The sequence below is a fragment of the Silurus meridionalis genome, chromosome 15 (genome assembly GCF_014805685.1).
Source record: "Silurus meridionalis isolate SWU-2019-XX chromosome 15, ASM1480568v1, whole genome shotgun sequence".
Lineage (NCBI taxonomy): Eukaryota > Metazoa > Chordata > Actinopteri > Siluriformes > Siluridae > Silurus > Silurus meridionalis.
Genome location: NC_060898.1, coordinates 11,441,602 through 11,464,285, shown reverse-complemented (window position 1 = coordinate 11,464,285; position 22,684 = coordinate 11,441,602). Strand labels below are relative to the sequence as shown.

Below are 22,684 nucleotides of genomic sequence, written 5' to 3'. Positions count from 1 at the left end.
TTGGGGTGATTTTTCCTTTACCTTTCTTAAAAACTTTACTATGTTTCATATTCAAACAGTCATAAAACATTTGCCTTAAAAGGTTTGCTCAGTCTTTCAAATAATTCTTTTTAGGGGTGTTATTGGACAAAAGCACTGATGTTTAGACCCCCAGGGCCCTACTCTGACTTTCTCATAGAATTTGCCGATTTCATAGCAAATTTTGCTACTTTTTAGACAAAGCATTAATTGTTGGTGACTTTAATATTTATTTTGATAAACAGAAAGACTCCTTAAGAGCAGCAGTTGTGTGGATTCAGTTGGAATTAATCAGAATGTTCTGTTATATGTTATAGGACCCACCCATAGTGGTGGACACACTCTTGATTTGTTATTAACATTTGGACTAAAAATAAGAAATGTAGTCATAATTCCACAGTCTGAAGCTATTTCAGACCATTATCTCATCTCTTTTCAAATCTGCCTCAGTCATTGCATTAGTACCTCACCACGTTACCGTGTTAAGCGTACATTCACGTCAGTTACAGCAGCGAGTTTTATTAATAATCTTCCAGAAATGACGACATTAAATAGATCTCCGTCTGACCCTGCAAAGCTTGACTGGGCCATCTATGCTAATTAGGTTTTTTATTATTATTATTATTATTAGGATTAATATTAGTTTCATTATAACACATAGCTAGATAATCTAAAACTATCTAAATAGCTAGACACTTCTTTCGGCTTCTCCCATTAGGGGTCGCCACAGCGGCTCATCCGCATTCATGAGCCGCATGTTTGATTTTGCACATTTTTACGCTGGATGCCCTTCCTAACGCAACCCTCCCCGTTTATCCGGGCTTGGGACCGGCACTAAGAGTGCACTGGCTTGTGCAACCCTAACAGCTGGGGTAGGTTCCCTGACCGGGAATCGAACTCGGGCTGCAGCGGTGAGAGCACCGCATCCTAACCACTAGACCACCAGGGTAACCGTAACACATGCTAGATAAGGTTGATTAAAATATTTTTCCAGACAGGCCACTGAATACCTAGAATCAACATTCCGTTACACTCCCCTTAAGACCAAAATGATCAGGGAGAAAATATTAGCACAGTGGTATAATGATCATACGCGCACCTTAAAACAGACCACTCGGAAATTAGAACGTAAATGGCATCAAACAAAATTAACAGTATTTCAAATAGCATGGAAGGAGATTCCTCCTAAATTATAGAAAATCTCTTAGTGCTGCTAGATCAGCATATTTCTCCACCCTCATAGAAAATAACAAGCATAATCCTAGATTTTTATTCCGCACGGTAGCAAAATTAACAGGAAATTAAAGCACTGCACTAACATGCACACAATCAATAGGTAGTAATAATTTCATGAACTTTTTTTAATAATAAAGTTAAAAACATCAGGCAAGAAATCCAGACGATTAATATAAATCCAATCTATTTTACAAATAACCCTGTAGACAGCAGTGTAATTATAAAAATCAAATACAAAGTTTTACTCCTATTCAAAAGAATGACTTAATTTCATTTATTTCCTCATCAAAATCATCAACCTGCATTCTCGATCCCTTGCCTACAAGTTTCCTCAAACTGATAAATCCAGAGGTAATTGAACCTGTTTTAAAAATAATAAACTCTTCCATTAGCACTGGTTATGTACCTAAATCCTTAAAACTGGCAGTTATCAACCCCCTAATTAAGAAATCTGATCTTGACCCCTGTCAGCTGTCTAACTACAGGCCAATATCAAATCTCCCCTTTATATCCAAAAATTTAGAAAAGGTTGTAGCACAGCAGTTATGCTGATCATATGCTGATCATATAACCCCAATCTTATCGTCCCTACACTGGCTACTTGTCAAGTTTTGAATCGACTACAAAGTACTACTTCTTACTTATAAAACACTAAATGTTTAGCTCCCATGTATCTCTCCAGTCTTTTTAACATGCTACAATCTGTCACGCTCCCTGAGATCTCAAAACTCTGGGCTTCTAGTAGTTTCTAGAATAGCAAAGTCCACTAAAGGCGGTAGATCATTTTCACATTTAGCTCCTAAACTCTGGAATAGTCTTCCTGACAGTGTTTGGGGCTCAGACACACTCTCCCAGTTTAAGTGCAGATTAAAAACGTATCTTTTCAGCAAAGCCTACACAAAACATATGGCTCACATCATAACCTTGTGCTCCAGAACATCTGATCACATGCACATGATCAACTTGTGCTGTTAATATCATGAACAGCAGCTACGCTAATTTCTCTCCACTGCTTCTCTTACTATAATGACTGTATAAGACTGTAGAAAGAACATTATCTAAAATCACACAATCCAGCGCTCATGTTAGTTCTCACTCTCCAGTGGTCTGTATTGTTAAAAGATTTATGATCAAACACTTGATGTCACCCAAATGAGGAATGGGTTCCCTTTTGAGTCTGGTTCCTCTTAAGGTTTCTTCATCATAACATCTAAGGGGGTTTTTCCTTGCCACAGTTGCCAAGGCTGCTCATCAGGGACAAACTTACTCATAAAGAACATATTCATTTTTTATCACCACATTATCTGTGTAAAGCTGCTTTGAGACAATGTTTATTGTTAAAAGCGCTACACAAATAAAAATGAATTGAATTGGAGTTTGGAGTGATTTTGCCTTTACTTTTTTCAAAAACTGTACAGTAAAATGACTTGAAATGTAAGACAATATTAGACATTAATACTCTTAATAAGAATTATTGGGAAAGATTGGAAAATGTTTATGAGTGTTTAAATATGGCGATTTAAATGCACTGATGTTTGTTTCTTAAAAATTGTACAGTAGAACGACCTGAAAATGAATTCAGTGATAGTTAGGGTCACTCTGAGAAAAGATCAATTGCATTAATTAGTAAACATATAAAGGAAGGTAATATAAAGGTGATTTTGCCTTAAAATTTTACTGTAAAGTCTTAAACACTAAGAGTGTGTGAATATGGGCCATTATTATATATTTTATTTATTTTTATTTTATAACGGAAACGCCGTTCTGAAGCGTGTTTACATCTATTTTATCCACGCCCACCACCCATACCGTAAGTGCACGATTAGAAGCGCAACACAAAGAAAAGTGCGGCTGGCTTGACAGTGTATTTTCAAGCTGCAGCAGGTGTAACCGTAGTTCCGTCATGGCAAAGGCTGTGAATATTAACAGTGAGGAAAATAAGTATTTGAACACCCTGCTATTTTGCAAGTTCTCCCACTTAGAAATCATGGAGGGGTCTGAAATTGTCATTGTAGGTGCATGTCCACTGTGAGAGACATAATCTAAAAAAAAAATCCAGAAATCACAATGTATGATTTTTTAACTATTTATTTGTATGATACAGCTGCAAATAAGTATTTGAACACCTGAGAAAGTCAATGTTAATATTTGGTACAGTAGCCTTTGTTTGCAATTACAGAGGTCAAACGTTTCCTGTAGTTTTTCACCAGGTTTGCACACACTGCAGGAGGGATTTTGGCCCACTCCTCCACACAGATCTTCTCTAGATGAGGCAGGTTTCTGGCCTGTTGCTGAGAAACACAGAGTTTGAGCTCCCTCCAAAGATTCTCTATTGGGTTTAGGTCTGGAGACTGGCTAGGCCACGCCAGAACCTTGATATGCTTCTTACAGAGCCACTCCTTGGTTATCCTGCCTGTGTGCTTCGGGTCATTGTCATGTTGGAAGACCCAGCCTCGACCCATCTTCAGTGCTCTAACTGAGGGAAGGAGGTTGTTCCCCAAAATCTCGCAATACATGGCCTCTGTTAGTAGTTGGATTCTTACTGATTGTATGGGGTGGACAGGTGTCTTTATGCAGCTAACGACCTCAAACAGGTGCATCTAATTTAGGATAATAAATGTAGTGGAGGTGGACATTTTAAAGGCAGACTAACAGGTCTTTGAGGGTCAGAATTCTAGCTGATAGACAGGTGTTCAAATACTTATTTGCAGCTGTATCATACAAATAAATAGTTTAAAAATGATATATTGTGATTTCTGGATTTTTTTTTTTTTGATTATGTCTCTCACCATGGACATGCACCTACGATGACAATTTCAGACCACTCCATGATTTCTAAGTGGGAGAACTTGCAAAATAGCAGGGTGTTCAAATACTTATTTTCCTCACTGTATATATGAAATATGAATAATTTTGCTCTCTTCTGGTAAATTCAGTACTGAAGTTCACGTAGGAGGTAATAGCTTTACGGAGGGGTTTTTAAGGGGAACTCCCTTATTATAGTTACAAACTTTATTTGTGCCCTTGTTACATTTGTATTGCAGATGTGGCCTGAGCGCGCCAGCTGCTGTTTCCTCTGCCTGATTTATACCGCTGTTTTATTGTTCTGCTGGTTGGCTGTTTTGGACACCTGCAGGTGTCGCTGTACTGCGTTGTTGAGTTGCTGGGTTTGATCCATTGCAGAATCCTGTTTGTGTTACTCTGGTTCCGGATGTTGTTGGGTTTTTTTTGTTGTTGTTTTGTTTGTTTTTGTATTAAAATAGTAACGGTGATGTAATTTTGTTTTAAATGTTTGCCACAGTATCTATTTGTATGTGAATGCGGGATGATTGGTGATACTGAAGCTTAACAGCAGGGACGAGTGTATTTGGTTTTAGTGACATTGGTTTCTTCATTTTGTATTTTTCTTTAGGATTGTGATTGGTTTTAAGAAAACGAATTTACTGATTTGCTATGTTTCCTTTTTTTTTTTTTAGGTTACTAATGTAATATGATAAATGTAATAAATTTGTATTGTTTTTGTGTATATATATATATATATATATATATATATATATATATATATATACACACACACACACACACACACACACACACACACACTAATACTAATAAACAGATGACTGATGCACGTAACTCCACAGCAAAATAACAGGAAAATGTCATTTTGTTTGTAAATTTTTTTCCATTTATTTCTAAACCTAAAAGCAAAAAATAAAATAAAACAAATTAGAAATAAATGTACATGTACTGTGATGTTATGCTAATGCAGATTATACATATTCAAAGTTAGTCTAAAAATCTAGTCTGCTGAATGCAATGAAACGTAAATCTTCAAAACAGTTATAGCATACAAATAAATCAAATATATATAAAAATAACAATGCTATTGAAAAGCAAATGATTCTCTAATCAATACATATTTCATTGGACTCCTCAGCTTCATCTGCCAGGTCCAGTTGTAGAGAGCGGCGGTCCGGTGTTTTAATGACCACTGTTGCATATTCAGATTTTTGATCAAAATTTGTCATTTGATCAGGATTTTTGGCCTCTTTGTTAAACTTCACTGTGGTGTACCATAACTCCTCTTCACCTGCCTGAAAGAGCACAGAATTTCTAAAGTGTTAGAGAGCAATTTTGTGTTCTTGTGACATGGAATGCAGCAGGGGAAAAAAAAAAGACAGTACTACCACTATGGTCTGCTCCTTGTCCTCTTTTGGTGAAGCAATGACTGTAGGTTCAGCTTTGATGATAAAAGGAAATTTTAATAGTTATTAGTTTTTTTAATTTTTGTATCAGTTTGCATTTTCAAAATATTCTTAATGAAAATAGGCAATTTAGTTTGTTTATTTACAAATGATCTACAAAAAAAATATTTGATGTAATTGCATGATTGTGAGTACAATATTGCTTTCATATAACAGTGGTAACAATAAATTAGAGTAAGTCACAATATGGCCACATTTTCTGATAATTCTTTGCCAGAAATATTCAAAGAAACATCACTCACTTTGGAGTATGCGTCTGTTAGATTGCTTGCTTTATCACTTCCTATAAAATGTGTTTCATCTTCAACTGATGAGCTTTCATGTGTTATATTAAAACTTATATTCCTGAAAAGTATTTGTCATCATGATGGTGCTAATACTACTGTAGTAACTGTTTCACACTAATAAGTGGAAGTTTATGTGTCAAACACAGACGACACACTTATTTACAGTAAATAAATGCACTTTTGGAACTCTATTTGACAAATCAAATCAAACGTTTGAACATATAGCATAGCATTTAGGTTTAAAATGTAGGTACTAGGTAGGGAAAAATTTTTATACAGCTATTTATGTCAAATTTAGAGAAGCGGTTACAAAGTTATGAATTTATATCATTTAGCTTTTTCTTATTGATGTCTAGCATTTTGACTATTTACTTGCAGTCATAAAAAAAAATAGCTGTAAAATATATGTTAAGGGCTCATTTCCTTAAAAATGACCTGCATAAAATTGCATGTGCAGAAAGTGTAACAGCATGAATTACTTATCATGAAGTAAAAACAATAGACAACTATATGCAAATGTTGTGCTCTGGATAGCCACTGAAAATCCAGATCTCCAACTGACTTAAAATTATGCCTCCAATATGATGCTGATTAAAGGTGGTTAGAAGCATCAAACGTTGTACAAAATAACAGTTTTTGCTGAACCCTAGTGAATGGTTTAATTGTTAATCTTATGCAAGTTTAATACATGCTTTCTGGGTTTTTTCAGAAGCGCAAACAATCTGTAGACCGTGTAAATTATTTTTGGTTTTCAACAATATCCGTTACTCAGGCTATGCAAGACAGGGTTGCTGGATTTCCCAGCCTTACAGTAATTTAATCAAAACATTATGACCAAAGGTTTGTGAACATTTGACCATCACCCCCAAATGCACTTTTTGATCATCCGCTTTGAATGGAGATTATTATAACAGCAAAAAGGAGACTAAAACCTAGATTTTGAAGCATGCCCATGCCCAGACTGGGGAGAAGTAAGTGCCCCAGGTTTGTCCAAAGGGGGGACATTTCATGGGGTTAGGACTCTTCCACTCCATTCTTGGCAGACCTTGTGCATAGGGACATTGCAATGCCAGAATGTGTTTGGACCCCCTAGAACCAGCATACAGCACACAAAGACATTTTATACAATTGTGGCATTTCAAAATCATGCCAAACATTTGGGGAAGAATCATGTATGTGTGTGGTTCCCTGTTTTTCTCTTAACTAAAAACATAGTATAGCAACAGTAAAATGTGAGCGTCATACCTTTTCTGGACATAATGTAAATGCATGATATGCACTGACAAGTCAAAGAGAGAAGCAGCAAAAAGCCCATCACTGGCAGTCCGATGAGAATAAATAAAGTGAGTTCCTCTGCAAGAAACCAAACCGCAGTTGTTATCTATTTTGTTTTCACGGGTCTGTGTATTTTCATAGTACTGAAAAAATGCACAGTTTATTTACAAAATATTGTATAGTTCTTACTTGTCAAAAGTTTTCATTTTCCATGGCATTTGTAGGGGTATTGTTAGCAGTAATAGGTGTACTACTGTTTGAATTATCACAACAGCTACCTAAATATAAAGTTAAATAAATCCATAGCAAGATAAGCAAAGTCAATCAGCCACAATGAAATAGACATTCTATTATAGACATTCTAGACATAGTTTTTTTGTTGTTGTTGTTTTGCACAGGAGTTACAAGGAAATCTATTTTCATCTTCAGAAACTGCATTATAGTGGTCAGGGTCATAGTGGATCTGGAGCAAATGATTGTAAAACCCATGCACATGTAGCACAATCAAGTATAGTCAGATTACCTGTTTACATGGGCGGTGGGGGGGTGACATAAAACCTAAAGCAACTAACAGATATGGGGGAATAACATGTGAAACTCAACACAGAAAAAATGCACCAATTCTGCTCACTGTGACCATGTTTCGCATAAGGAAATCCATATCTCCTGAAATCCTAAATATCCACCACATGCTATTAAGCATCTTCACCTCAGTAGGTGTCTGTGCAGAGCACATCATCAGGGATTCCTCAAATCCCAAACACAAACTGCTTACGCTTTCACCAAGAAATAGATACAAGAACATTCACATCAGAACCAGCAGAATCAGGGCCAGTTTTTTTCTCACAACCATCACGCTACTGAACTCTACAGGACACAGATAGGGCATTAATGTCTCATTAATCCTTTACTGATATTATTTTTACTGCCTGTAATTATCGGGAAGTTTTACTCCACTCTGTACATTCTGTATTGTTTTGGTATAAGTAGATTAATATAAAATAGTTTATACTGTATATCTGGATGCCATCTGTATATACATGTGTATTATGTTGGTACTGTTGTACACAACTCATATATTGTACACTTCTATACATCCATCCATAAATCCATCCATAAATCCATCCATAAATCCATCTATCTATCTATCTATCTATCTATCTATCTATCTATCTATCTATCTATCTATCTATCTATCTAGGTTTAAGACAGTATTAGGAAGACTTCGTTCTTTTCTTGATTGCTGTACACGACATTGAATCAAGAATACTATTAAAAATGTTGAAAAAAATCAGAAGAAATATATATAAACCACCAAACCATCAAAAACTATAGACCATCGAACGTTCATCAATCTATGTGATATACACTGATCAGCCTTAACTTTTAACCCTTCAAAAACTTGATGTAAATTAACAGTAAATTCTTGGCTAAATAGACATTAGTTACCTGGTACATACAATAGTCTCATAGTGCCAGTGCAATACTACACATCTAACATCAGACACAAAACTCATTTAACTGATGTGCAAGCAGTTGAGAGAAGGTGGAAATGATGAACATTTATTTTCCACCGAACATTGAAGAGGACAGGAACAGAAGGCATAGACTTCCTTTTTAAATAGTTCCTTTAAAAGTGCTAACAGTGATGGAGTATAAAAATACACACACAAACATTTACATATGTGTGTGTAATTTATATATATATATATATATATATATATATATATATATATATATATATATATATATATATATATATATACACACACACACACACACACACACACACACACACACACACACACACACACATCTATGTACACATCTATGTACACATGTATACCCATAACAAAGGGAAGTGTGTGTGTATTTTGATTCATAATTATAATAAACTATTATATTCAAAAAATAAAATGTAGTACCTCCATTCAATAGGATATTCGTCATCCACACTGAAATAACAAAAAAAATCTCATTATCTATATAGAAGGCAGATGCAAACTATTAACCGAACCGAAAATCATTTTTGGTTTTCTGTTATTATGATATATTAATATTAAATAGAATATATAAATAGAATAAAATTTTAACCTACACTATTCAAACACAAACATCTGTAACAGCCTATAAATGTATTTCTTATGCTAAAAAAATAATCATTTTTGGGTAATAACATTAACATAGTTACTTTAGTAAAGCTGCATTGGGACAATGTACATTGCTAAAAGTGCTACACAAATAACACTGAATTTAATTGAACATTTCAATAAATCAACACAATATAGAAAAACAAGGATTTTTATTTAACTTACATAAAATGTGCTGGCGGTTCAGACGGCACATGGCTGAGAGTGTCAGGGGGTTTACCAGCACCACCAACACCTTGCTTGTGAACCAAAAAACAGGGAAGTGAAACTGTAGGTATAGAAATTGTTATGCAAATAAGTGTTATATTCTGCTTCACAAATTAGGTATATGCATCCTGTCAAAACCAGTGGTCCGAAGCTTGAGAATTCTAATAAAATTAAACAAACTAATTTCTCTATGAACATTATGGGAGTATAGTATATTATTATATATACTATACTCCCATAATGTTTATAGAGAAATTAGTTTGTTTAGCAATTGTTAAGCAATCAGTAGTTTTCCACTAATTTGAAATTAGTGGCAGTTTGGCATATACAGTATATAATTATATATATGGGAGTGATAAAAAAGAGGAGGTGGTAGCTCAGTGCTCAGACTTATGATCAGTAGATCATGAGTTCAAATCCCACCACCACCAAACTACCACTGCAGGGCCCTTGAGCAAGGCCCTTAACCCTCATCTGCTCAGTTGTATGAATGAGATAATTGTAAGTAGCTCTGGATAAGGACACCTGCCAAATGCCATAAATGTAGAAATAATAAAAGTGGTATCATTGATATACAGCAGCAGCTAGTGATTTGAAATTAGACTTTATATCATTTAACCCGATTATAATCACCTCTGCATGAATTATATCATTACAGCTAAGAAGTATGATGCTGCACAATTGTCATTACCAGATTGTGAGATTCTCCCATTTTTCTCTGCTGAATGCCTACAAATTTAAATTTCAGTTAAAGCATACATTTTTGGCAACATCTGCAATTACTGAGAGAGCTTGTGAAATGTTACAGGAAGTTAACGGTTCAACAAGCAAAGTTATAAAGGAACAGCCGCACCATGTCTGCCTAAAAAAAAAAAACCCTCCTCCTCCATCCCTTCCTAAAAAGTACCAAGTGAAATGTTTTTAAGCTCATTATAGTTTCCACAGAGCAAATTTATTAATGTGTGGTTTATCATTGAGAGCACATTTACATACATAAAAATTTTAAACATCATAGCACACCCTAGCATGCATGCATGCATGCATACACACACATACACACACACACACACACACAATATGCTTAACTGAGATGTGTGTGTATAAGAGTTGCTATTGTAAGAAAGCATTTTCGAACCACTATTGAATCCACCCAATTCATCTTTCACAGATCACAGTAAAAATACAAACAAAAATTTCAGGTTAAAGGTTCAAGTGTTTATTTGAGAAACAAAAAACACTAAAATCAATTATATTTATAATCAATATTCATAACTTTGATTAAAATTCATCTAAAAAAAATTTATGAAATACCTTACAATAGGCATAAATTCAATTTGAATAAAAGGTCATTGAGACAAACAATAGTGTTCAGTGAGTTTCACGTGTGGAAGCATCAGTTTCCTGTTCAGTTCCGAGGTTCAGGGCACCTAGCCCTAGCAGGGCAGAAGGCAAGTCCTCTTTGGCCAGTAGGTTGTTTTTACGTAAATGGCAGGCTTGCTGATATGGGGGTTGAATTGGAGGCTGTGTAGGCGGCAAATACTTGTACTCCTTATTAGAGTCCAGCTGCACACAAAAATAGAGGTTTAGAACGATGTGATAATTACATATTGTGTGATTCAACTGACACATTAGCTACATTTCCATACAGAATAATAATTCCAAAAAAAACAATCATAAAAAAATAAACAATAACACCTTAATCTGAATAGATTTAACTGTGTGTGTGTGTGTGTGTGTGTGTGTGTGTGTGTGTGTGTGTGTGTGTGTGTGTGTGTGTGTGTGTGTGCACGTGCGTGCACTGTTTACAGTTTGCTTGTGTGGTTATGGTAATTTGAGTCAATAAATAGGATGTGCAAGGAAAAACAGTACATGTTACACATCAATCTATTAAAAATAATTGTGAGCTGTGCTGAGCATCAGACTAATATTTTGAGGTAGTTTAAAAACAGGAAAATTCTTATACATTTTAATTAAACTTGTGTTTAATAATATAGTATAATATGATACTTTACTACACGTTTTTTTTTCTTTCTGTCTGTTATTACATTAAAAAAAAAAAAAAAAAAACATTTCAAACCAGTTAAATACTTGGCAGAAACTCGTGTGAGAATGTGCTTCTCATTGCAATGGAAACATGGACACTAAACTTTGCTTCACACACACCAGCATAATTTTCTACAAAGTTCAATGTAGAATGTATATAAGGATTTATACAGACTGTCCAGTTAATGATGCAGGTAATGACTTTATATGCAAACTGCAAACTGTAAGAAATCATCCAGGCTGGTGAAGCTCTCTGTACATAAACACATGTTTATGTTGATTGAAGTAGAGTCAGTAATTAGGGATTCTTTCTCTGCACATCAAATTCGAAATAATGCTCTGCTTTTCTAATATTTACTGGGCAAATTCACTGATGCAGATCCCACACAAAGCTATTCTTTTGAAAAGTCAACAACAAACTGCACTATCTGTTTCAGCAGTGTTTCTTAGATTAGTACCTGAAGTGGGTAGGTCCTGTCCGAGTCAAATGCACTGAGGTCTCCACATGCCAGGAAAGGAACGATTATCCTGTTCGGTCCCTCAAGCTGGTTAAAGTCCACATCTGCCAAACAAACGGGAATTCTAAGGTTCAAACAATTCAGCTTCACAGTCAATTTGTCATAACATCAATCAACAGGTGTGGCTTCAATAGTAGTGCATTATATCATTGTATTTTCTGGACTATGAGTTGCCCAGGAATATACTGTTTTTTTATATCAAATTATTAAACAATGAAGTGTATAGTCTTTGGTTATAATGTTTATAGATTGTGATAAAAACCAAAAGCTAAAGACTGATGGATGTATACTGAATTAAAATCCAAAAGATTCTCTTTATAGTCCAGAAATGACGGCAAATGATTGAAATTAATCATCAGGTTACCATACGAGTGATCCAGCAGTGGGTTAGACATATTGGGGATGTAACCATCAGGGGGTGAATAATTCTGACACACCACAAACGCCTCTTTAGGGAAAAACACACAACATATTCATTTACACCTTTTTCACAGGATTCAGAAGTCATAATTTGGTTTTACATTTTCAGGCGGTGTGACAAATATCTGAATATATCGTAAAAATTATTTCATATTATATATATATATATATATATATATATATATATATATATATATATATATATATATATATATATATATATACACACACACACACACACACACACGATCAAAATTAGAGAACAATTTAAAACAATTGAGCAATTCTGAAATAATGTCATCTTCACTGCTCAAGAGTTGAAGGAGTTTTGTCCTGTCTATACCATGCTACCAGAACACCTTTTCCACAAAATAACTAAGGCATTTAAAAAAAAAAGATTATTTTGCAGAAAACACACTGATCAAAATTAGAGAACACTTTCAGATACCTCCCAGTTATTGGTGTTAATCTGCCACCTGGTGCTAATTTCCTTGATGATCTGTCAACCCCTATTTAACTTCCAGTTTCACTGACTCTGCAAGATGGTGGGCCGTTCTAAAGTGACTGAAAGCCTCCGGCAGCAGGTTGTCCAGATGAAGGCCAAAGGGATGACCCTATCAGCCATAGCAAGACAAGTTGGTTGTTCCAAATCTGTGATTTCAAAAATATTGAAACTTTACAACATCACAAACTCATTAAAGCCCGCCAAGCAGGCTGGTCGTCCACGGAAGACAAATACAAGAGGGGACAGGATACTGTGGAGGATCTCAATGGGCAATCGCTTCCACACTGCAGCTGGAATTGCTCACCAGTTCAGCGCTGAACAGGGTAAGGATCTGTCTCGTCATACAGTGTCTCGACGTTTAAGAGCATTTGGACTGAAAGCCCACTCTGCAGTGACCAAACCTCTCATTAGCAGAAAGAATCAAAAGGCTAGAATAAGCATGTTGTGTGGACAGAGGAGAACTGGTCCAAAGTTCACTTCAGTGATGAAAGCAAGTTTATTTGGGTCTGATGGGAAACATTATGTTTGGCGACAAACTGGAGAAAGACTGAACCCAAAGTGTGTAAAGAAGTCAGTGAAAAGTGGAGGAGGAAGTGTCATGGTTTGGGGCATGTTTTCTGCAACAGGAGTTGGGCCTCTTATACAGCTACATGGCAAGTGAATGCAAATGTTTATCAGAACCTTCTTCAACAACATATGGTTCCTTCCCTGCGTTCATAACCCAATCATCCCGCAGTGTTCATGCAGGACAACGCTCCATGTCACACAGCAAAACGGGTAAAGCAGTTCCTTGAAACTGAAAACATTGAAATAATGACATGGCCTGCCCAGAGTCCTGATCTCAACCCAATAGAGAACCTCTGAAAAAATCCTTGGTGACAAAGTTATGGCCAAGAAACCCACTACAGTCACCGAACTGTGGAGGAGACTGGAAGAAGAGTGGACCAAAATCACACCAGAGCAGTGTGAGAGACTAGTGCTGTCCTGTGCTGCAGATGTGCTGAAGTCATTCAGAGCAGAGGCCTGTACACTTCCTACTAATTGCTGACTGTTGTAACCTTACAGAAAATTGATCAGTGTGTTTTCTGCAAGATAATGTTTTTTTTTTTTAAATGCCTTCGTTATTTTGTGGAAAAGGTGTTCTGGTATACATATACATACATACATATATACATTATATATATATATATATATATATATATATATAATGTGTATGTATGTGTATGTATACATACACACACTGGCGATCAAAATTAGAGAACAATTTATAAACAATTGAACAATTCTGAAATAATGTCATAGGCTAGGTTATCTTTGGGTTGTTTCACTTAGTTTCAATAGCTAATAGAGTCACTTCCTGGCTTTGCTTTTGTTTTCTAAGCTAGTTTCGACTCTCAACCTTATCTTGGGTTTAGCTTTCAGTCACTAGAATAGGTTTGGCTTCCTAAGATACACTACATCAACAAATGTATTGAGACACCTGACAGAACTGTTACTACAAAATATGATACATGCAGTTGTATATGATGTCTCAGATTGCGGCAGCATACAATTTTTCCTTCACTTGAACTATAAAACTTAAACCTGTTCCAGAATGACAAGGCCCCTGTGCACAAAGGCAGCTCCAGGAAGATATGCTTTACATGGGCTGGAGTGGAAGATCTTGACTGGCCTGCTATAGAACTCTGATGTCCTACTGAACACCTTTGGGATGAATTGAAACTCTGTTCCTGACTTCACCAACATCCTTGCGGCTGAATGAGTACCGAATTCCACAAGCACACTCCAAAATCTAGTGGAACATCTTCCCAGAAGAATGGAGGTTATTATAACAACAAATATCATATTTGATATCAAATTTATATCAAAAGAACATGAACAAAAAACTTCATCTTTGACTCTGCAGATTGTGGCACAGGACAGAACTCTAACCTACAGCTACAGGGTCTCCTATCAGACCATGTTCTTTCCCTCATGACCTACAGGACTTTGGCAACTCACCAATGCTTGAGTTGCGGCTGCTGCGAGGTTTGGCGCAGGTCACCATACTGAAGAAGATTTTGAGCTGAGAATAAAGCAGAGTCACATCCTTCCCTCTAAAGATCTGCACACAGATAAATACAAAAGCAGGTTTTTAAATCAGACTTTACTCGAACAGTCACACAGATCTAAAAAGACAAGCCAACCTTGAGTGACTCAACATTTAGCCTTGTTTATTTAACTTCGTTCAATGGTTCTATTCTGTGTAATTCTGCATTACCCACAATGCCATTTGATTGCCAGCTGATAGAGATGCAATGAGATTTAATTCTGTCTAGCATTTCACCTCCTCGTTGCAGTCTGAGAATATGAGAGAAACATTTATCCAATTCCATAATGGATTTTTACCTTAATATGATACAAAACATTACTTCGAATTAGAGTAAAATTATATATTATGTATATATCTTAATCGCTTAGATATCCTTTACATGTTTTCTCCAATTAAACAACCTGTGATGGCAATATACACCGATCAGCATAAGATTATGACATTATAACATTATGACCGGTGAGTGAACACTAATTATCTCTTCATCGTAACACCTGTTAGTGGGTGTGATTTATTAGGTGGCAAGTGAACATTTGGTCCTCAAAGTTGATTTGTTAAAAGCAAGAAAAATGGGCAAGCGTAAGGATTTGAGAGAGTTTGACAAGGACCAAATTGTGATTGCTGAATGACTGGGTCAGAGCAACTCCAAAAATGCAGCTCTTGTGGAGTGTTTCCCAGTCTGCAGTGATCAGTATCTATTAAAAGTGATCTGAGGAAGAACAGGTGATGAACCGGCAAAAGGGCTCTATGATGCACGTGGGGAGTGATGGCTGGCCGGTGTGGTCCGATCCAACAGATGGGCTACTGAAGAAGTTAATGCTGTTAATGCTCAACGGGTCAGGACTGTTTTGACAGCAAAAGGGGGACCAACACAATATTAGGCAGGTGGTCATACTGTTATGCCTGATCATTAGCCATAAAGTTTTGCCTGTTTGGTGTAAACATATTTAATGTGCGATACTTTAATTACTTATTACAATGCAAAGGACACCCGCCTTATAAATACTGTGCTATGCAAAATATCTACATATATCGTATATAAGAGTACAGTCAACCCCCCTAAAATTAGCGGTTCAGAACTTGATGCTCCAAAATTCTCGGGTTCTCATTTGAAACCTAACTAACAGCAAGTTTCAGATTATCTTAAAATTCACGGGAATCCGCAACGGGGCTGCGTGTTCAGGAACGTTAGGAATAACATTTTACACTATGTTTTCACTAACAAATTAAAATTTTTAAAACACATTATTGGATTTAAGTGAGATAACGTCTAGATGAATTCACTAAGGTACTATGGGGGCTGTGGGGGTGCAACCTAAGTGCAGATTTTCACGGTGGTCCTAGAACGTAACCCCCGAGAGTTCCGGGGGACCACTGTATACTTAATCATATAGAAAAGTTTCCATATAAGCTTACCTTTGCTACAAAGTTTCCTCCAGGTTTTAGAACGTGGGTTGTGATATTCAGAGCCTTTAAATCAAACATGAACACGCATTATTAAAGTCATTTAAAATAAACAACATAACTAACCAAATTTTGTAAAAGTCCTGAATGCGATTCAGCTCCTTTTTTTTTTTTCCCCAAAACTCACACTGCTGTAAAATGTGCAATGTGAAGATGAATATTGATACGTACAGCCAGAAGAAGTTGCGCTTGAATGTACTCGTCTACATCGTGCAGTCCCGTAACTGTGAATACAATAACACACACACACACCTGGAGTTCAATCAGCAGCTACAGCATAGTAAATCCACTTTTCAGCAAGAAAATATCCACCAAAAACAAAAACAATACACAGCAGATTGGTGAACTTTCTCAGTGAAAGCACTAAAATCAGAAAGCAATTGAGAAATAATTAATGAATCAAAATAAGAAAAATGAGTATAAATACCATCAGGGGCACCATCACACACCACCAAGTCTGCAGCCTGCCCCTCAAAGTGCCTAATAATCTCCTGAGCTGTGGAAACCTACAACACGAAACCAATAAACATGGTTTAACCATCATCATGTAAACAGTACCGTCATTATGAGATAATACAAACACCACTAATAGATGGTATTTTTCTAAAGTACCAGACAAACACCTCCATTACGTCTAAAGGGGCATTATTACAGTGGGGCAAAAAGGTATTTAATAAGCCACCAATTGTGCAAGTTCTCCCACTAAAAAAAATATGATGAAAATTACAGGCCTCTCATAGGTACACTTCAAATATGAGAGACAAAATGAGAGAAAAAAAAATCTTTATCTGGCACTGCAGGATTTGAGTCCCTGGCGGCGTAGTGTGTTACTGATGGTAGCCTTTGTTACATTGGTCCCAGCTCTCTGCAGGTCATTCACTAGGTCCCCCCGTTCTGGTTCTGGGATTTTTGCTCAACGTTCTTGTGAACATTTTGACCCCACGGGGTGAGATCTGTGAGAGCCAGAAATCTTGCTTTTTTGTAGGTGACCAAATACTTATTTTCCACCATAATTTGCAAATAAATTCTTTAAAAATCAGACAGTGTGATTTTTGGGAATTTTGTCTCTCATCGTTGAAGTGGACCTATGATGAGAATGACAGGCCTCTCTCATCTTTTTAAGTAGGGGAAATGCCACAATTGGTGGGTGACCAAATACTTTTTTGCCCCACTGTAGAGCTTTCATTAAATAAATTGTGCAGGTTCATTCTATTTATTAATTTATAGTTTGCCATTTGGGGTCCCTGGTGGTCTAGTGGTTAGGATGCTGCACTCTCACCGCTGCGGCCCGGGTTTGATCCCTGGTCAGGGAACCAACCCCAGCCACTCTTAGTGCCGATCCCAAGCTCGGATAAATAGGGAGGGTTGAGTTAGGAAGGGCATCCTGCGTAAAAACGTGCCAAATCGTATATGCGGATGATCCGCTGTGGCGACCCCTAATAGGAGAAAAGTTTATTCTATAGTTTTCCATTTAAAAATTGCCTCCTAAAATAAAGGCTTTAAAAGCCCACAGTGCGATTCTGTGGATTCTGATTGGTCAGAAGCTTTAAAAGCAGCTCTTGCAAGTGTGTAATACTCATTGAAATACATTACAGTTTCTATAGCAACAGCTCATTCACATGGACTTTATCGCAAATGCTCTGCATATCTTTCTTATATTAAAATAAAAAAAATCTTTGATATGCTGAAGATTTGTTCGTTTATTTAAGGCTTACAGAATGAGTATCAGCAGTAAACAGAGTTCCCGACCACCAAAATGTTAGGAATGGCTGAGAACTACAGCAAAAATATGGGCGCTGCTGTACCTTAGTAATATCACCCTGAATCTGTGTGACTCCAGGTAGAGGAGCCATCGCCTGTAGATCCACTGCTACAATCTTCACTTCTTCACACGACTCATTTGACGCTCTAGAACATCATTCAAAGTAAATTCTGAATTTTCAGCAAAACATTTGGTTGCATAACTGTTAATAAAAATAAAATTCTTTTTTAAGTTTCTTTCTAAAAAAAATTATAATAATTACGAGATGGATTCTGGGGCAAATTGAATTTTGCTGAGAAGATTAAAGTCACTTACCGGAGTTTGCGACTCAGAACCTGACTCCAGCTGCCGGGTGCGGCACACAGATCCACCGCTCTCCTCACACCTGAAGAAAAAAAAAAACACACACAACGTCATGACTACTCTGTGTTCCTAAACGCAAAAAATCAATCAGGAAGGATTCAAATGATGAACTGTCAATGATTTTTACTGTATTCCACTCACTTATCTGATTAGCAACAAACTATATTCAGAATAGTATCATTACATATAAAAACTACCCATAAACTTCATAGCAAGGTTGTCATATTAACCTGAACAATTTGGTTCTACATTTTGCACTGCCTGTTTGAAACATTTTAAGATGATTGCACAGTGAAGTGTGTGTCATTCTGTCCTATCCTGCGTATTTTAATGCAATCTTGCCCTAATGTTCGTCTTCAGATCAGGAAGGTTTATTATTAGCGAAGTCGTTAGTAATGTGTAGTTAGTAAATCATAGTAATGTAAAGGAACAGTGGGCTCTCCAGAACAATGAATGCGAACCAACGACGTACGAAAGAAAATAAAACAGCAGTTGAGCAGAACATTCCCTTCAGCAGATGCTCGAAAGTGTTTTAAATGACTAATACACTTTTCTTCCAAACACTGAATCAGTGACTGTTTCCTGTGTGGTGGACAGTTAAAAATCTTTTTTTCCTTGTTATATTACTTAAGTATTTTTCAAGTATCTATAATTTATCAGTATTTTTTATTTTGGAAATGCACAATATCTTAGTTTTTTTTTTTTTTTTACTCCACTATATTTCAGAAATACACACCGGTTTTGGCTGCTTTTGAAATGCATTCGTTTTACCTGGCACAAAACCACAAGTCAAGTCAAGAGGCTTTTATTGTCATTTCAACACAACACAAAGCTACATAAAGTGCATCGAGTGCAACCTAGTGCAAACAGTGCAGACGAAAAACAGTACAGACAGACAACGCAAGACAAAAACGCATAACCCAAAATAGCACCGAGCAGTAAACCTACTGTATACTCTGAATATACAGTACTGTTCAAAGAGACCGAGAGTATATATAAACAACACAATCCAGTGCCAAAAACAGCATGTAAACAGTGTAATACTGTCAAGTATAAATAATAATACATAAATGATGGTGGAATGGATTGAGATGAGTAATGAGTGTGTGTTAAGTTCAGGTTGTACATTTCGGTAACACATTTGAGTGTGTGTGCGTGTGTGCGCATGTGTGTGTGTGAGTTCCAGTTCAGTTCTGTATATTAAGGAGCCTGATGGCTTGCGAAAAAAAGCTGTTACACAGTCTGGATGTGACGGCCCGAATGCTTCAGAACCGCTTCCCTGATAGCAGGAGGGTGAAGAGTGTGTGTGACGGGTGTGTGGGGTCGTCCACAATTCTGTTGGCTTTGCGGATGCAGCGTGTGGTGTAAATGTCCATGATAGAGGGGAGAGAGACTCCGATGATCTTCTCAGCGGTCCTCACTACCATCTGTAGGGTCTTGCGATCCGAGACGGTGCAGTTCCCAACCAAGCATAACCGCACAGATATTGCAGGAGTTTTTTTCTGGAGTGGGGACTCTCAGTGTATGTCTATAGCAATATTAAAAAAGTTGTTCAGGAGAATGGGACCCTGAACCACATCAGTTATTAAAAGATAGTTTTAAGAGATCTGTATGTATATTTTTGACATATAAGCACAATGAAAGTACGTTAACTCAAGCAGAAATGTAATGAAATAAGGACACCTCGACATGACTGACTGATCAAAAGACATGACTGCATGACTAAAAACCCGATGCAAACCATTCAGAAGCACTAAAGGAGCACATATTAACCAAAAGATTTTACTTATAATCTCCCTGCAAATTTCAACAAGCAACAAATTCTCATATTTTACAGATCAGATGAGTCCACAAGGGTCTTTATCTTGAACCCCAAAACCCGCTGCTGCCTTCACTCGTGCAGTACATTAAAACCTGCACTTCACACCTTTGTCCACTAGATACCGCTGTTTTTAAACAGTTGGAAGCGTGCATTACTAAAGCAAGAGATCCTACGGTGGCCGAATATCCTCTTCTTCATTCGGCTTCTCCCATTAGGGGTCGCCACAGCGGATTACCCGTCTCTATACCCCAGACCACAATCCAATGCTGTCTAGCTACACTGTCCCCTGCCAACACCTTACAGTCTCCAATCTCTTCAGGTTGCATCTCCTACATAGAATATAGTCCACCTTCCTCCACTCTTTTAAAGCCATACCTACCAATCACCTCCTCATCACCTCTGTTCCCTTCACCTACATGGCCATTAAAATCTGTCCCAATCACCATTCATTCATTCCTAGAACACCTTCTACCACTTCATCCAACTCACTCCAGAATTTTTCCTTCTCCTCCATCTCACAACCCACTTGTGGAGCATAGGCACTGATACCATTCATCACCCCTTCAACTTCCAGCTCCACGTTCATCTCCCTATCAGAAACTCTCTTCACCTCCACTACACTCTTACTGTACTCTTCCTTCAGATTCACCCCTACACCATTTCTCTTTCTATCCACATCATGATAGAACAGTTTAAACCCACCTCCAATGCTCCTGGCCTTACTCCTTTTCCACTTAGTTTCCTGAACACACAACATATCTACCTTTTCACCTGAACCTCTCCTACACTTCTCCTTTCTCTTTCGTCTCTGTAGACGTATTCCTCCTCTCCTTTTCCTCCTTCGGCCAACAGTAGCCTCAACATCTGTCTCTTTCAAACCAACTACCTGCGTGTCTTCCCTCAGCACATCCATAAACCTCCTCCTTGGCCTTCCTCTTTTACCGCTTGCTGGTGGTTCCATCCTCAGCATTCTCCTACCGCTATAAGGCCATGCATTATAATATATTTTTCTTTCGTGTTTTCTCCTGTTTAATTTTCTCATGAGCTCGACATAACCTTGTGATCAGAACTTAATTTTTCCAGATGATCGGCATTAAAGAGCATGTTCTAAAGGCAGCATCATAGATAATAACCATAACCATTTGGGGCATAAACGCCAGGCAGGTGGAGAAAATGAAGTCGTGAGCGAACAAGTTTTAAAGTCTTGATCATGAGAAAAATTTTATGTTTTACTTTAAACTTATACAACTTTAAAATTATAATGCAAGGCCTCTTATGTTTATCAGTGACTTTTCCACCACTACAATGAAATGACATTTCTTCATTTCTTTAAAGAGATTACACACGAGTCTTGCCTTTGAACAGGTTGAACTCCTCATCCAGCTGCAGCAGTTTGAAGGCGCTCCTGGCTCTCCAGCCCTCTTCTTTAGCCAGTCTGTAGTAAATGTCACGCTTGTCTTTGGAGGAGCGACCCATGTCTCCTCAGTCCAACAAAACAGTTCAAAAATAATGGAAATCACCTGTTATAGGGTTTGACAAAGTAAAAGAAATTATGCAGAATGTGGCAGCTGTGTCCAATTTACAGTAGCATGCAGTTATATTTTAAAGACAAACATATTAGAAGGTTTTTTAATATTGAGACTATTATAAAGAATAAAATTCTCTATCGCACATTTTGCATAAAAAAAAAAAATCAGAGGAGCCTATGGACATATTCATCAGAAATGATTGGCAGCTGTTTTGGTGTTTTAACAGCAGGAAGGCCCGCCTCTTTTTTGGCGTTTGAGGTTATTAATATAAATGTAAATCTATAAGTGTATGTTCCATTATGCTCATATGATATAGATAACACCAATCTAACACTAACCCAATCATAACCATTAGCCATATTAGTTAAATAATGTGACATAAACAAATACATAAACAGAGAGGTAAAAAGCGTCACGTGTGCCTGTGTAGTTAGCAATTAGCAATCAAGCTAAATAAGTAGCCTGGATAAAAGCTAACCTCTGCTTACTTACAGGTAAAAGAAATGGACTACATTGAGGCTTACATCTAAATAAATCTAAATTTCTCTTTACAGGTACCATATATTCATACTTCTCTTTTAAAATCCTTTATCGCCAAAGCTCCAGGGTGAACTGCCTCTCAACCCAATTCACACTCAATCAAACATATAGTGCACTAATTAGGTGTTACAGCACATTAAGGTTAACTCTATCAGTCAGAGATTTGAGATCGAGCCCGTATAAGT

At 36.9% G+C, this 22,684-nt stretch overlaps 1 protein-coding gene and 1 long non-coding RNA gene across 3 annotated transcripts; both read right to left on the bottom strand.

Moving 5' to 3' along the window:
• Window positions 1-4,919: 4,919 nt before the first annotated feature.
• Window positions 4,920-9,477, bottom strand: LOC124397575. The gene is made up of 6 exons (XR_006927935.1): window positions 9,400-9,477; window positions 9,010-9,039; window positions 7,274-7,362; window positions 7,055-7,162; window positions 5,445-5,497; window positions 4,920-5,351 (listed from the first exon to the last, which is right to left on the bottom strand). It is a non-coding gene; the product is annotated as an uncharacterized LOC124397575 (long non-coding RNA).
• A 1,164-nt stretch (window positions 9,478-10,641) lies between these two features.
• On the bottom strand, window positions 10,642-22,684 carry ftsj1 (FtsJ RNA 2'-O-methyltransferase 1). Of its 2 annotated transcripts, none has more exons than XM_046867310.1 (11): window positions 22,531-22,684; window positions 21,786-21,950; window positions 18,561-18,630; window positions 18,289-18,391; window positions 16,911-16,989; window positions 16,655-16,707; window positions 16,436-16,489; window positions 14,929-15,031; window positions 12,367-12,450; window positions 11,943-12,046; window positions 10,642-11,004 (listed from the first exon to the last, which is right to left on the bottom strand). In XM_046867310.1, the coding sequence occupies exons 2-11, from the start codon at window positions 21,904-21,906 to the stop codon at window positions 10,810-10,812; spliced, it is 966 nt and encodes a 321-aa protein (XP_046723266.1). In that variant the 5' UTR covers window positions 21,907-21,950; window positions 22,531-22,684; the 3' UTR covers window positions 10,642-10,809. The 2 variants fall into 2 exon arrangements, with proteins under 2 accessions (XP_046723266.1, XP_046723267.1); XM_046867311.1 differs by having other exon boundaries at window positions 22,452-22,666.

Coding starts and splice junctions, on each gene's coding strand:
- ftsj1 (XM_046867310.1), bottom strand. CDS start 21,906: ATGGGTCGCTCCTCCAAAGACAAGCGTGACATTTACTACAGACTGGCT. Junction 18,392..18,560: donor GTTCTGAGTCGCAAACTCCG/GTAAGTGACTTT, acceptor ATGATGTTCTAG/AGCGTCAAATGAGTCGTGTG. Junction 16,490..16,654: donor AAGCGCAACTTCTTCTGGCT/GTACGTATCAAT, acceptor TTTGATTTAAAG/GCTCTGAATATCACAACCCA.